Source organism: Corapipo altera, unplaced genomic scaffold, assembly GCF_003945725.1.
Source record: "Corapipo altera isolate COAL_440 unplaced genomic scaffold, ASM394572v1 61411, whole genome shotgun sequence".
Taxonomy (NCBI): domain Eukaryota; kingdom Metazoa; phylum Chordata; class Aves; order Passeriformes; family Pipridae; genus Corapipo; species Corapipo altera.
In genome coordinates, this window is record NW_020884875.1 from 28,587,628 (window position 1) to 28,604,534 (window position 16,907).

General features: G+C 38.5%; 1 protein-coding gene across 10 annotated transcripts in view; it reads left to right on the top strand.

Annotated features, from left to right (window-relative positions):
- The window catches only part of MSH3 (mutS homolog 3), a 98,376-nt gene that overhangs the window by 7,000 nt on the left and 74,469 nt on the right, over positions 1-16,907 (top strand). For 9 of the 10 annotated variants that reach the window (XM_027634525.1, XM_027634522.1, XM_027634523.1 and 6 more), the window contains exons 5-8: positions 681-797; positions 1,562-1,679; positions 2,215-2,360; positions 3,359-3,525. In XM_027634525.1, the coding sequence (XP_027490326.1) occupies positions 681-797; positions 1,562-1,679; positions 2,215-2,360; positions 3,359-3,525 (548 nt within the window). Of the gene's footprint in view, positions 1-353; positions 470-680; positions 798-1,561; positions 1,680-2,214; positions 2,361-3,358; positions 3,526-16,907 lie in introns of those variants that run through there. The other variant, XM_027634528.1, reaches the window with a different exon arrangement.

Here is a 16,907-nt window from a genome sequence, read left to right on the forward strand (position 1 = left end):
TTACTGGGAATTAATTTTCCCCATGAAATTTGGGCTGTGTAATTTGTCTACTCATTTGCTGGTGTACTCGCAGTCCAGAAATAGAAATACGTGGTCCAGGGAGACAGGTCAGTGTTTGGCTGCAGTTCCTGCTTAACAAACATTGTCTAGTCAGTGAACAACTAAAAGGCAGAAAGTCAAATACGAATCACACATGATAATGTCACATTTCAGTAAGTGTTGTTACTCTTTTTTATTAAGTATTCAGTTTCTACTACTCTTTGATATTGATTTTTCAGTATTTTAATTGATTAGCCAGCTTAATCCCATCTTAATAACCACAAATTAAATACCTCCATTCCTTTTGTGTTTTTAGGAGTGCGAAAATTACTTGACCATCTGTTGAGCTGTGTTTTAGACCCTGTGTGTACAGTATGTGTGGTTTGCCTCACAGTGGTGAACATCAAACTGCACCCTAAAAATCTGACAGGTGAAGTCTGTGATAGCGAAGCCCCTGCTTGTGGCAATGCCAAGACAGGAAGGTGCAGGGGCCCACTCCCTCCAGGCTTTCTCCTGGAATGTTTTCCCTTTGACACTGAGCTTTTAATTGTAGCTGTGCATCACTGTTGTCATAGAGATAAGCTCCTTACCCTCCTGAATGACTTTCTGACCTGTTGGCTGACTTTTCTTGTACTTTGCAGATTGCAGCTAGAGAACTGAACATCTATTGCCACCTGGATCACAACTTCATGACTGCCAGTATTCCGAGCCACCGGCTGTTCGTCCACGTGCGGCGCCTTGTGGCAAAGGGACATAAGGTCATCTTTGACCTTTATTAAATCCTCTTGAGCACAGAATAGCACTGAAATAACTTGCACCTATTGTAACCAGAGTCTTATTTCAGCTGAGAAATGGGCAGCTCATTATCACCTGCTTCTGCAATTAAAAATGTCCTTTGTTTCAATTCCTCTGTTCTGGGAGGTGTCATGGACCTTAAGTAGATTCAGGCTTCCTCTGTTTTACAGAAAAGTATCTTCATGTTTTCAGGAACAGTTCTGGAACAATTTTTCCTCTCAGTATTTCTTTATCAAGTCTTTCCATTTGATAAAGAGAAATGTATATATCCTCTCTTTCTTTTATTGTTCCTCACATCCTTGTTTTCCTTATCCCAGCCCAATTTTTTTCCTTCCTATGCCTGTAATTCTAAGGCTTTCTGTTGATACCTCTTTTTCTGGTTTTAGGAAAAGAATGTCACAGGATCCCAGAATATGCTGAATCTAAATTGATTGCAGCAACCATTCTCTGATAAGCAGTGAACTGTAGCTTAGTTGTTTCAAAATAGGACAAGAAGCACAGGGGCAGAAGCTGGGAAGGCAATTAGGAGTAGACAAAGGGTCAGGAAAAGGAATGCCTTTCTCATTAGTAGGATTGATGTTTGCCTCTGCCCTTTCTGTTGATGATGCACTCCAGCTTGAATCATGCATTTGCTCTTTGCACATCTAAAAATATCATCAATCATATGAAATAGTAAAAATAATAATTTATTATCAGAGATCTAACTTTGTTTCTTGTTTGCCTGTAGGTTGGAGTAATAAAACAAATGGAAACTGCAGCGCTGAAAGCTGCTGGAGAAAACAAAAGCTCTCTCTTCAGCCGTAAGCTGACTGCTCTCTACACTAAGTCTACACTTATTGGAGAAGATATCCTTTTCAAACAAGTTTGGTTTCAGATCTAACCTTTGGTTTGTGAGAGGCCTTGATTCCAGTATTATCACCTGGATGGAACATGAGTAGCAAGTGGCAGCAGGAAACCAAATTCCTTTAATTTTATGTTGTGTAAAACATCTGGCTGGCTTTTCAAAGAATTTAATCTCCTCAGGGGTGTAGGTTTGTTGTGAAACAGCAGAGGTTATGTTTACTGTAGTTGCTTTCTGAAGGCAGAGAGTGGGCTTCCCAAGTCTACCATGTTCTGCAGGTCCTGCATAGAAAATGCAAAAATGAGATAGAAACAGCTTTTAACCAGTGACTTTAGTTTCTTCCCTTCTATTTTTCGTTTTTTAATCTCCTGCCTTATCTATCTCATTTTTTTTCTTTAATTTCTTGAACTAACTTACCAGATACCAGGAGCTAAAAAGATTTTTAGATTAGTGCTTGTGAGTAGAGAAGGACTTAGATCCAGAAGGACCTGTGAACAATCCACCCAAATCTCTGTACTGTTTTTTTTAACACTTGTTACATGTGAACCCTTTGCTGAAGCTGGATGATTCTGTAGATGTTGAAGAGGTAACAAGAGATGTCCCTGATAACTACCTCCTCTGTTGCTGTGAAAATGGAGAAAACCTAAGGGGCAGGAAGACAGGTGACATTGTTATAGGCATTATGGTAAGTTAGTTTCATAGGGGAATCAGTATTTTAGGGTTTGTATGGGGTGGTTTTGTTGGGTTTTTTTTGAGAGGTGGGTGATTACCTTCTTAAAGTCATAATCTGTCTTATATATTTTATTTTGGGTGGGGAATTGATTTTTTTAAATTACTTTTGTCTGGGTTTTTTGTTGTTGTTAAAAAGGGGCAATTTAGGTAAGATATCATCTGTATGTGAACTGTGATGGCTTTACATTTGAAAACTACAGAAAAGGAGTTGATAGTTGAATATTCATGAAACTGTATTTGCTGTTGTTTCACTTGAAAACATATTTTAACCAAATACAGGGGAATCATTAGTTCAGATGCTTTAGTAACTTTAAACATTTTTAGGGTCAATATTTTAAAGCTTGTGACTGCTTTTTTCCTATATAAAATACTATTCTTTAGAGCAAAAGACTTAGGATTTTTTACCATTTACGCTTCAGATTTGTATTCTCTTTTATGGTGAAGATTAAAACCAATCACTCTAACCAGCAAAACGCGGTGATAACTGAAGCCTGGTCAGCTGGTAATTAATTAATTTAAAAGCATCTTGATTGTGCTTGTGTTTGAATGTCACACTGCAGATGGGAGAGAACAACAAAAGCACATGTTTAGATTCCAGGCTGAATTACATGTAGCTTTCATGGACTTCAAGTACATAGATTTGAATTGTATGAAAAGTTGAACAGTGGTGGATTGATGACAACAAGACCACATTTATATTTTTAATGCATTGCTACCACTTACCAAGACAAAGTCATGACAGTCTTTTGAAGTTATTACAATACTATACATTTGACAAAAACACAATTTATGGTTTTTGATCTGCCACGTTCACTGTGTATGTGTGGGTGCTGGACAGTTTTGTGCTGTACACCATAGATTTTCTTTCTGGCTTAACAGTTCGAGTCAATGAAACACTCCCTGAAAATGTAAGTATCCAGTGGATATATATGTATTTTTTTTATTTGACAGGTGATCCAACCAACTACTGGAGAAGTAATTTTTGACTGTTTTCGGGACTCAGCGTCTCGCTCAGAATTGGAGAGTCGAGTTTTGCGCCTGCAGCCAGTTGAAATAATTCTTCCATCCAGGTTGTCAGATCAATCTGAAAAGCTCATCAGCAGTATAACCTCCAGGAGGTAAGTTTTGAAGGGATTTTGTGTTTGAGGCTTTTTTATTTTTTAGATACAGCACACCTATTGATAGAGTTTAGATCCAGAAGCAGGTATAGATGTGTAGTTCTGTAGAGGCTCATTTCAGAATGGCTGTAGTTTGCTGCTGGGTTGAAAATCTCCCAAATCTCTCTTATTCTTAAATTGTACTTAAATTTGTGGCTTCTCTCTCTGGCCTGTGAAAGATTCATGTGCCTAAAAGTGGTCATTTAGATAGTCTTGCTACCACACTCCTGATCATAGAATCTGTTGGAATAATTTCCAAGCTTATGCACTTACCTTTGGCTTCTGAAAAAAGTGGTTTTTTCTTTTTGTTTCTATTAATGTAAATAGGTATAGAAAATCTTTGCAACTGGTATTTGATTCTATTTCTCCTATTACACTGACTTGAACTTGGGTACAGACTTGGGAATGTTGTGACTGATTATCTGCTTATGTTTTGAGTTGTCTTTCTGTATTTCAAGAGGAAATTTGTTACCTATTTTCTGTATCAGTTTTACTGTGTAATAAAGCCAGAAGAGGATATAATTGGTAGGGTGATAGATTAAGGATGAAGCAATCCTCTGAACAGGGGGGTAGGCTTGTGAAATCTTGCAGATGCAATTTTTGTGAGAAAATATCAGTTTTTCTTTTTCTTTTTTTTTTTTTAAACCATGCAGGCTTGGGCTGTAGAGAGCTAGCTCAGAGCTTGCTGTTTCAGTAATCGTTGTGATGCAGGTTTGGGAGAGTGGCTGTATCTTTTTTTTTTTTTCTCCTGGTTACGTACAGTTGAAAATGTTTGTGAGTAGCTTCTCATTTTTATGAAGATCCAAAAATAATACCCATTAGCTGATTCTGTGAATAGATATTAGCTTGTATAATTTTTTGCCTTTCTGGTAATTTACTAGGCAGCTTTCCAGCCTAAATGTTCTTAATTACAGGAGAGTGACAAAAATAAAAGACAGTATTGCAGTACACTTCAGTAGGCTTATTTCAAAAACAATTCTTCATGAATTTTCTTGTACCAAAGATGAAACCACTAGAGGGCTCTGAAGTATTTAGTATTATTTTAAGTGGTTCCAATATGCTGCTTTCCTGTGCTTTTAACTGGGCTTCAGTTTTAATACAGTTGCTTTTACACAGGCAGGAATTTCATTTTAATGCATATTGAGAGGTCTGAAGTATTCAGGTTTGGTTGTTGGCCCATTAGCTGGTAATTTCAGTCTTTGTCTGCTCTTTTTTAAAAACTCCTGGGAAAAGTTTCATTTCTATAATGTTTTGAAGACCTTTCTGACTAAAACCATGGAAACCAGGTCTTGTGATTCAAGAAGGCTCCTCATCTCTTTGTGTATGAGTAATGCAGTGGAAAAACAGTGAATTTTTAAAAACACAAAGGGCACAGATGGGAGAGAAAAATAGTCCCATGAGGAAGAGCTTGGAGAGATTGAGGAGAGAGAAGGGTCTTTGTTGTGTGAGAATTGCACAAGCGGTTGTGTGGGTAACTTGGGGGTGGTTTGGTGTTCGAACTTGGCACTGAGCAGCCACGGTGATGTGGGCTGGGTACAAAGACCACGTGTGAATATTCTGTACTGGTTGTGTGTCTGCCTTAAGTCTGCACAGTACAGTGTGTAATTCTTGCTTATGGAATGCTGTGCTTTTCTCTTCCTGTTACTGCAACTGTATCCAGGTTTAGCTGTGTCACTCACACTGTTCACTGGTGCTTCTGTTCTGGTGTTGTGTTCATTTTCACTGCCAAATTTACAGCAAAGAAAGAAAAAACAGCTGAGTGGAGGATTCTGCTGTTCTAAATCTGTTTTTATCAAAAACAAGAGCCAAATAAGTTGCTAGAAGTTTTCCATGTCTAAAGCTGATGACATTAATGAGGACTAAGTGAAGGCAAATGCTGCTGTAGTAAGATCACGTAGCTCCTTGTAGGATTTGTTCATAAAATGGAGTTTTAGTTCAGTTAGTATGAAGCCAGGTTAGTTAAAGTGGATAAATGGGTAATTTTACCACTGATTTAAATGAAGTTAGACCCAAACATCTTTTTGTAAAGACTTTTTTGTAGCCATTTGGATTAAATGGGAGTTTGCCAACCTAAGCAGGCTTTAGGAATAGTTTAACTTATGGTGTAGATTCATATTACAAGCTAGAAACTTTTCGTAATTTAAAACTTGTTGGAAGCAAATGTATCGAAGTGTGTCATGGTTCCATGCTGGTTTGATTCTCACACTTTGCTGTTTCATGTGGTAAAGTAAATGCTCCTACTTACCAGTGTCGTGACATTGTCCATAAAAGTTAATAACTAGAAGATACTATTGAGGGGCAGATTTAATGAACTCAAAAGTACTAATCAAGGATACTGAACAGGAGGTCAGCTTTGATGCAGAGCCTTCCTTCAAAAGCAAAGTATAAATTAAATGTACATTGCAGAAACTGGCTCAGGACAAACTGTTCTATTTGCAAATGCTGACCTGCCTGGAGGAAAATATTTTAGTGTTTTTAGCTTCCTTCTTTCTAGAAAAACAAGAAAAAAGTCTTACCTTCAGAAAATATATATATTTTTACAGAAGAACACTGTGTTTTGTACTCCAAGTTCTTCCTAGTCAAGGGGGCACCCACCCTCCTTAACATGTTGGCTACTTTAGAACTTCACCTGTGCTGATCTTCCTGACAGTGTCTTTGAGGTTCCTTTTGGTTATTTTTTCTCTTCTCATGTGCCCCTTTTTTGTTTCATTGAAAAATCAGTGCATCTTAAGAGTGCTCCGTTGCTCCTCTTTTTCTATTTTTTTTCCATTTGCCCCTGTTTATGAAATGTTTTATTCTGTGGTGTTCTTGGCTACTGTGTAAAACCACACTGATCAACAGTCCTTCGCTTTTAATCCAGAGCGTTTCACCCCATTCTGCACTGTTCTGGTTTTTTTACATCTTTTTTGATGTCTGGCCAACAATCTTAAACCAGGGTGATCTGACAACTGACCTATTGTCTGTGTGGTCTCTCATAGAGAGTGCTATCCATTTCTAATTGCTCTCATGGATGAAGTTGTGGATTTATGTCCTCAGTCAAGGAGTAGAAACTCTACTGGAATGAACTCACTGAAGTCTTGTAAATGAGTATAAAATGCTTTTAATTTTGTGGATCTTTGTATGTGGCTGGTGGTTGCTCAGATCAGAGAGTGCATTCATGTAGTTGATGCTGAGGAGGTATTTTTTTTGTAGGTGAGCAGGGACGGGAAGGCTTGTAGTGGCAAAAACAAGACACCAAAGGGTTACAGTGAGAGTGAACACTATTGCAAATTAAATTGCAGAGCAGAGGACTGAAGAATACCTAAAGGGTTGGCAATCATAAAAACTAGTGGTTTCATGGTTTTATAGCTTGTAATATTCCCATGGATTTTTAAGTGAAAGGCATGCTGTGACAAACATCTTGAGAATGTTTTATGTAAGTGGAAGCCACAAGCAGTTTGCAGCAGGAAATAAAGAAGGCAAGTAAAGTACAAAACCAGCATGTGAACTATTTTCTGCAAATACAAAACCCAAGTGCATCAGTGAACAGATGTTTACTTGCTAAGGAGGCATTTTACTCTGCTAGGAATCCAATTCATGGCCTGGGCAACCCAGCTGTGGGGAAGCTGCCTGGAGAGTATTGATCGGGTCATAGCTCACTCCTTTTGAACAGACAGGGCAAAAAACTCCACACCAGTATTATCACCTCATGTAATGACCCAGCAGAACTGTTGGATGGGTTGGGGTTTTTTTTCAGTTTAATGCTGTTGCAGTCATGAAAAATGATGTTCTCAGTACTGGAGTTGATTCTTGTTTTCTATGGCACTGCAGGTGAGGGAAGCATGGGGCTTAAATCTCATTCAACAAATGGCTCATGGGTAAAGTTGTATTTTCCGTGGTGTCTAACTGCCCTTCACAGTTTGGGGCACAGCACAGGCACATGGCATCCTTTAGGTGGAATTATTGTCCCACTGTGCATGCAGAGTTGTTGCTACAGAAACACACAGAGGCAGTTGCAAAGCCCTGTGATTTTCTTATCCCGGATGATAAATTACATTAAAAAAAAGTTAACATTGCTTTTTACAGCAGCAGCTGGCCTTTGCAGGCCTTGTCTTGCCCAAATCCCCTGAGGGAAAAGCAAAGATGTGTGCCCTGATCAGCTTCCCCAGATTCTTTTCTGCTTCCAAGGTGCATTATTTTTCATGTGACTGCAAGTAGTATGGAAAACATGCTGTGTTCAGTAGCTGTGTTTGTGGCATTTTTGCACTGATTAGTGATATTCATGCATTTGGATTTCCCCCGCCCCACCACCAATTGAGCCAGAAATTATTAAATGAAGAATAAATTGGTTTGATGCCTGTCCAATTTCTTGCTATCAGAAAGTTAACTTTTTAATTAGGATCCCCACCTTACTAAAAGAAGCAGGAAAGGTAAAACTTCAAAGCTTTTGCTTTCATGTTTTGGCACCTATTTGATTTACTGTTATGGGATAGATCAGAAACTATGCAAGGTACATATGTAAGTAATCCTACTTTTTGTTGTCCTCTCTAGTTTTGATGTTACTTGTTTTTTTCCTCTCAGTATATATTCATATACTGTGACTTTTTACATAATCAAGTGGAGAAGGACTCTTAACCTCTTAAAACTGGCATGCAAGTTTAAATTTTTTTTTAATAGTCTGTGAATGTTTGTTGGCATATTTGTTAAATTCCTAGCATTTTTCTTTTTTTTAATAATACTTTTCCATAATTTATTCTTTGAAGCTGACTTGGGACATAAATCTTTCCCTGTGAAACTGTGGCACCATGGATACCTTGGATGTGTTACCTTCTCAGACACTACTTCCCACATTTCCTGCCCTCAATGTTAGTGCTAGGAGGTAGAAATTCAGCAGCTTTAATCAGAACAATGTTGTGATGTAAATGAGACAAGGAGGAGAGAGAGAAAGACTAAACTGTCTGCATGTTTGACATGCAGATAAGTGATACCAGAGCGAGGAGAAGAATAATGCTCTTGCAGTGGTGGTTCCCAGGGAAGAGAAAAAGCCCATGAAGTATTTATTTTTCATAAACCCAGAATATATTAATTTTCTTAAATTTGAAGAAAATGAAACTAAAGTGGGTTTTTATGTGCCATCAATCTACTGAACTGCAGAAGGGAACAAGATTTGTCTTTCAGACTGTCTCTAACACTTTAATTTTGATAATTTGACATTTGTCTCTTTTAATAGATGTTCTTTTTTATGTATGGCACAGGTAAGAGGCTTTTGGTAAAGACTTGTGAAGGGTGTGCTCTAGACATGGACTCTTCCTCTGGTAATTTGGAATAGTAAAAATGACTGTTAGACATTTGTACTTTGGAGGTTTTTCTTTTTTTCCAAAATTTATGTGGATATTTTCTGAGTTCTTAACAGTGAATTTGAAACCACTGCTATAGTAATGAACTAAGCACAAAGCTTAGTAATACAGTATTTTTTAATGTAAAAAGGTTTCATGCATGATACTTGCTTTCAGTTTATGTGAAAGACTGTTTCTGCAGAGGGAGATGGATGTATTTAGAAGCACTTTGTAGCAAGTATACTTGAATCTCTTGGCACTTCTTACTTCTTCATTTGAATCTCTTGGCATTGTCCTGCTCCTGCAGACCCCTCTACAAAGTTGTGGTTGATGGGGACACTTAGAGGGAGAGAGAAGCAGCAGATCCCATCCCAGAGAGGGCATAAATCAGACCCTTCAGCCTTTCTTCCTCTTTAACATGCACTGGGGTAGTGTAGGGTTCTGAGAAGGAAGGATAACTTTCCTGGACAGCTTCCTGGATAACTTCATGCCATCTCACTGCATGTCTTCATGAGGGTTTTGGCTGTGCATTTTACTGGACAGCTCTTGTTAGGGCTTGAGGAAGAACAAAGAAAACACTGTGAAGAGCAAGGTGGTGTTCAGATAATCACAGAAGAGTTTGGGTTGGAAGGAACCTTTTTAGGATATGACCATCCAACTGATTCCTTATCCACTGAACACTCCATCCATCAAATCCATTCCCAGGGCACTGCTGCATTTGCTATACAAAGAAAATTGATTCATTTGAGAGAAAGTGAGCTAGGAAGAGGAAAAGGCTGAAAAAAGAAGCCTTTCATTTATGGGGAACAGTTGTGTAGTTGTCAAAAATCCTTGCTTACAGTATTAAAATTGGTATGTTAAGCTGTTTTCATTATCTGAAAAGATTGCACGTGCACTTGCATCTACAAATGGAGAAGTTAAGCCTCACCATGAAGCACTTGTATATATTGCAAATATGGTGTGCTTGTTATTTCTCATGGCTTTGACCAAAAAAAATACTTGGTTTGTATCTTGAAATTTAATTAAAGGATTTGTGCTTTGAGTTAATCTGGGTGGAAATATAAACACGTGATAAAGCAGTCTGGGTGTGAGAAATTCATATGTTTCAGACACAGCCACAGTCAGGCTACAGCCTTGACCTGGCATCAGAGTTTGAATGCTAATGCTTTTGGGTTGCCTAGGTAAAGAAGTGCTTTCATAGCTATCATAAACAAAGCCAGTTATAATTAACCTTCATTAAGTTATGTTTTGGAATGCATATTTTGGATTCTGCTGTTCATTACTCAAAATCATGACATAATTTTGTGAGCCATGGCAGAGTGGAAACTACCAACTGTATTAAACAATTGTCCTGTGATATAGAATTAGCATGTTATCAAATATTATTAACTGCAAAGTAACACATTTGATTTTTAACATATTGAGAAAAGGAACAGAGTGGAGTATCAGTAGCTTTTGCAGTGGTACTGGTGGGTTAAGGAATCATTTCTGCTATCCCATGGCCCCTTTCATATGATCAGTGCAAAAGTTTTTGTGGCTTCATAGTGAACTGCAACCAGGTAAAAAGATAAACCCCCAAAACCACAAATGCCAAGAACCCTCTTTTTTCTAACATAGCTTCTCCTTATTAAGAAAAATAGAATTTGTCTTGAAGTGTGGCCATATTGACAGCTGTACAATTTCAAGTCAGCTGTTGAGAGAGGACTCAGAATAAAACATTTATTTGAACATGGAACATTTTATTTGAGCATGGAACATTTATTGCAGTCCATACACTCATAGAAATATTAAGAAATTAATGTGTATTAATAGGGATGTCTTTTCAGGTGCTTCTGTCTCATCGTTGCCTATGAGTGGAATCTAGATTTGTACCTGAGCAAAAAGACCACGTGTCTTGTGGGCAAGAATCTGTTCTTTGACAAAAATAAATAGTTTCATTTAGTAGCTTTATTCCCTCTATTCCCTCTAATATTGTAAGCACTTCACTTGTTGGCAATAATAAAAGATTTATTATTCAATTTCCTTAGGTCTTGACTTACAAAATCCAGTAAGTTAAATATCTATTGCTTGTAGAATTAAGATACTATTTTTTCTTCTATTTTTGTCTTATTTAGAAAAAACAAACAGAACAAACATGAAACTCTACCACCTCTGTTTTCAGTTCACTTCTACAGAGATGGCGTCCAGTCTTGTGGTATTTAAAATTATATTTTGGGCTGAATCATTGTCAGAGAGAGCATTCACTTAAATCAAATTGTAAATATGAGATAAATTGAACTTCAGGTTTTAATTCTGATCTGCTTTTCCCTTTTTTTTTCTTAAAAGCGTACCATTTAGCCCACGCTACCTTCACCTGTTTCCTTCAAATGTTTTTTTTCCATTTGTAAAGTAAGTTAAGTAGCTTTTTGCAGTTGACTCATTGATTGTAAATCCTTACAAGAAAGAAAAATACATATTGTACAGCATCTGTATGTTGCAGAATTAAACCATGGGAAGGACAACTTCCCTTCTTTTTCACTTGTCTTAACTTTTCATGGAATGGGAAATAAAGGTAAATAGCCATTTATGGTTACAGTGTGCCACTCTTAAAGTTCAGAAATGTGGCAGTAAAAAGAAAATTTTGTGTATAGAGGGCATAAATACTAACACTATTTGTATTTACTCTATTATAAATGTGACTGTGTTTAAGCATCTTTGTGCATCTCACAGGAAAGGCTGAAATAATTTGTTGAAAAATTACAAGTTCATTTCATCACATTTAATGGATTCTTAAATCTGTATCAGCTTATCAAAGGAAACATTAATTAAAAGTGTAATTGACCAGCCAGCTGTTTCCCCGTTTCTGTACAGTAGCCTGTATTAAAATCATTACAAAACATGTAAAGCTCTTTATCTGAGAGAGATGAGAAGTTTCCCATGCCAAATTCTGCTTAAGCAGTGAGATTTAAATGATACTTCCTCAATTCAGGCATGTTGGGTGAGCAGTATCTGGAGGCTGTTGGGCTTTAGGCAGAATTTTTCTGCATGGGAAGAACGTGTTTTGTCCATTAGTTTTAGAGTGTTCATTTCCAAGCTTGGAAATTATTCTCCTCAGGTATAGGAAGGGCCTCAGGAAACCATTCCATGTTTCAGTTTTCCTTTTGCGAGGTGGTTGGGAGCTGCAAAGGTCCCCTTGGCCATGGAGAATCTCTGTACTCCTTTGGACGTGCCTTGTAAGCAGTGGCGATATAACTACCCACATTTTGTGTCAGTACTGTACTTCTCATTGTTCAAGGCAGATCTTGACCAAAATCAGCATCTTCTTTCTCTTTCCAGAAACCAGAGTTTGGCCTCCCTGGGGATTAACACAGACTTCTCAGGGTCTGAAGCCTTATTTCAACATTTATTTACCATTTGCAGGCTTGTTGCTTTTTGGTTTTGTTTGTTTGTTTGTTTTTTAATATATGAGAGCCAAATTTCTGTTTGAGTTAGAATTATTAAAAATAACAATCCCATTAATGCACATGACCAACCCCCAAAAGCTTTGGTTTTGGTGTGGAGAATGAAAGCAGTATTAATTCCCATGTTAACACCTGTAACAATAAAGATTCCTGCTCTTTTTTTTTTGGCTGTCATTCCGATTACTTCATCAGGAACTTATACTTACTAGAATTTGTGGTTATATTCAGCTCACTCTCCCCATCTTCAGTGTCATCCTGTTTTCACTGGGTGACTGAAAGATCAAGTTAGAAAGTTTTGTTCCAGGTGCTTCCGTTGTTTGACAACAGTGAAGAAGAATAACTCTAGTAACAGCAAAGAAAAAAGGAGTGGAGGTAGAGTAGAACTTTGCCTGTTGTATTTAGCATCTCACTGGGTGTCTCTCTGAGTTTAGAATTGGGAGTATTTTTGTTTTAGTCATAGATGGAGAGCTCAGATGGAGACATTTTTGGAAGAAAATCATGGGTAACACAATTTTTCAGCCATATTGGGTTGTAAGATCATTACAGACAATGCACTGTAGCAACACACAGCTGGATCTTCCTTGGAAAAGCCCTAAAAGTCTTTGCAAGGTACAGACCATGTGCAAAGGCAAACTTGTGTTGATTATTGAAGCATCTTCAAAAGTAGGTTTGTTTTTTAGGATGGCGATGCTTAATAGTTGGTTTTGTTATGGTCTCTGATGACATCAGCTGTTACAAATGGCTGGAAGATCTTCTTGGGGCTTAATAGTTTTATTTCTGTAGTACAGAGGGTACTTGGGTGTGTTATTGTCCCAGATGTTGAACCTCCAAAGGGAGGAGGAAGAAGGGAAAAAACCCTAATAATTGCATAATCTATTCATATCCTTTCAGCTGGAGTCGGTTCAGGTGGTGCTGTCTGTGGTGTGAGAGGAGAGTGAAATGTGAACAGCAAGTTACACGTGCCAGGAGTCAAAAAAAAAAAGAGACTTTGTGCCACAATCTCAGCTGAAAAATATGGTTAGATAATCAACTTAAATGGTATGTCCTGCCCTTCCTATTGCAGATAAAGTTTGCCCATAGATAAGGGAAAGAGATACCTCTTATCTGATAGATGGTTGAAGTCCTCTAGATGAAGACATGTTAAGAGAATTCCTTCGTGGAAGGTTCCTTGGTTTTCCAAAGAGCATCCAGTGCTCCAAGCACAGATCTTGAGTTCCTGAGATGTGTGAGAAAGCCTTTGTGGGAGCTGATTACCTGAGGCCACGGTGTGAGCACAGACCGACACTGGAACCAGTTAGCCCAAGCGTCAGATCCATTTTGGAGCTCATTAGTGGGTTGTTATTAGCAGTAAATTAATGTCCTGTGGTGTCTCATGGCATGGGAGAAACTGCTGGAGCAGTGGCTGTGAAGGCAACCCATATGTTCTTGTTCTTATTCGTGCAATTAAAGCTACAACCATTTTAAATTATTCTTAATAACTTCCACAGTTTCTTAAATAATTTTTTTCTCAGAATCTTGGAAAAACTTGGCTTGGATGAGCTTTCTGGAGCTCTGGTTTCATGTAGGTTGTCCAGTTCAGAAAATCCTCAAGGAAGGGAAGTCCCCAGCTTCACTGTATTACGTGCTTATATGTTTAAATGGTCTTATGGGAAAGAATGTTTTTTTCCTAAAGTCTGTGCAGAATTTTGAACAATTTGCAACTTGTGACTGCTTGGTTTTGTCCTTTCATTGTGCTCCTTTGACCAGAATCTGCTCTAGACTTTTCTAAATGCCCCTTAGATGGTAGAAGATGCCTTCTCAACTTTCTCCATAATAAATTCAGTTTCCTTAGTCTGTCCTCATTTGACATATGCTTTAGCCCCCTAATAAAGAAATACAATCACCATGCTGTTTTCCTTTTCCTCTGCAGCCTGGATGAATGTATTTTCCATATTTCAAAAATATTAGTTGAGAATATCAAGTGTTGCACAAAAATATCTGGATAAAACTACCCAAATCCTGCAGAAATATTTTGGAATTTTTCTCCTTTCTATTATAACTTTTTACAATAATGTGGTATTTTAAACAAAGAATTTAAGAACAAATACAGGTTTTCTGCCTGTGTACCATGTGTAATAACCTATCAGCATAGTTTGAAAACACACTAATGTGCATACTTTCCTTTTCAAATATAAATTAAACTGAGATACTCTGGGCTAATTTTGATTTTCCTTTTTTCTGATTAATTTTTTTAAGTTGGTCTGTAATCCTACAGGGTTATGCAGTGTATTTATCAGGAGGATTCAGTGGGGTGGAGACTTATAATTTTTGTTGTTTTGGTTTGGTTTTGTGGGGAGTTTGTGGGTTTTTTTTGTTTTGTTGTTATGGGAGATTTTTTTTCAGATGTGTTTGTAGTTGACATCTACCACTTTGAGAACCAGTGGATTTCTTCTGACAGGACATGGCTGAGGAATGCATGGGAGAAATGTTAGGCCACTGTTTCTGCTCTGAACTGTGACCTGCACTCCTAGTAAACCAAAAGGAGGAAATTTCCAGTATCCTCCGGTTTATTTGGAGTGTCAGGTGTTCTTCAGCTGTGAGCACAAGCCCGTGGCGTGTTGTTAATGCTGGGTGCTGATCAGTTTCCACACAGGGGTCAGAATATTGCTGTGTATAATGCAGACAAGGCCAGGACAGATTCTTCCTGGAGGCCTTTCAGCTCTTCCATTCCCACATGACATCTGTGTGGAAAGTACAACCATCTGCTCCTTGGCCTTCCCTCTCCTTCAGGCTGTCCCTGGGGGACCTCTGCGTTTTCTCTCTCCCTCTAGTACAGCTCTCCAGCCCAACTAGCAGCTCTCATGTGAGTTGTTTTTGCTCCATCGTCAGTGTCTGTGTGTTTGTTTATCATAAAAGGTCCTAAGCCTCTCTTGCACAAAGCTGAAATCCAAGCAGTGGGGACTCTGTGTCTTTGCAGACCACAGGAAGGTGTGTAAGAGCCTGAACAGGAGCTGGATCCCCTCTTCTGAGCCCTTAAATTAAATCGTTTCAGTGCAGTGATGAGCGGAAAATACAGGTATGGCCTTCCAGCTTGCAAAGGCAATATGCTTTCTCAGTGAGGTCTGTGTTAGATGTTCAGTGCTCCCAGTAAATTTCCACTGCAGTTCTTATGCTGACTGAAGAACAAGAATTATGTTTCTGATAGTTCTTGACAGGTAGAGCAGTGGTAGCAGTGTGGGAGGTGAGCTCACATTGATTTACAACAGAGGCATGGATGGACTCTGTCTGTCACCATCTCAATTATTTCTTATATAATCATTGGAAATGATGTTTCATAAGCTGATGATGACTTCCATTCAACTTTCTATTTATGCTGTAGATCTATGTTTGTAGAATACCCTTTTATCCATTACCGGGACAAATGTAGTTCACACTTCAGCAGCACTCCTTAGAACAGAATCCCAGGATATTTGGGGCTAGAATGGAACTCTGGAGATCACTCAGCCCAACCCCCTGCCCAGGCAGGGTCTCCTGGATCAGGTGACACAGGGATGTGTCCAGTGGGTTTGGGATGTCTCCAGACAGGGAGACTCCACACCCTCCCTGGGCAGCTGTTCCAGGCTCTGCCACCTCCATGGAGAGAAGTTCTGCCTCATCTGAGGGGAACTTCTGTTTGAGTTCATGGCCCTTGCTCCTTATTCTGTCACTGGGCACTGCTGAACAGAGTCTGAGACCATCCTCTGACACCCTTTGGGGATATTGGTGTGGATTGATGGGATCCCCTCTCGGTCTTCTCCAGGCCCAGGTCCAGCAGTCTCTGCTCATCAGAGAGATGCTCCAGACCCCTCATCATCTCTGTGACCTCTTCTGGATCCTCTCCAGTAGCTCCTGGTCTTTCTAACCATGGTGGATTTTCTGTGGTTGATACATCGTGCAGCATTTAGCTTTGTTTTTACGTTCTCTTTAATTCTGTAAAGAAGTAATTAACTTGAATTCAAGATTCTTTCCAGAACTATGTTGTATTGTAGCCATCTGCTTTTAATTTTTAATTAAACAACCTCACCTAGGAAACGCTTTTCTTTCTTGGACACAACATTAAATGTTTTGCATATGTATGTGTGTGATCCAGATAACTTTGAATATTTTGAGGGACAGTGGTATTTCAAATACATGGAACTAAAAATAATGTATAGATTTTTGCTCAGGCACAGCATGAGGGAAAGGGTGATGATTAAAATGGTTGGGAAATATTGTTAAGCATTGAGTTTGACTTTGTTCAAGCTGAATTTAGGCTGCTACTTCTGCTGCTTGGGAAGCTGTATCTTTGAATAGGATGTATTCTACCAAATTTTTTTCTCCATCAGCTTGATCCTAGGGAGGGATCGTAATGGTGAGTGTTAATGACAGTAGGCAGTGATTTGACAGAAATACAATGGTTATGACTTCAGTGCAAGATCTTGTAGGTGGGAAGCCTTTGCAGAAATATTATAAGAGAGAGAGAGAAAAGTGCTTTGTGCTCTGAAGCTTCTACTGTTCAAAATGAGAACGTTTCATGTTCCTGTCAGTCAGCACCAGTGTGATCAGACAGCTCGTGTTGTCCTGAAACAAA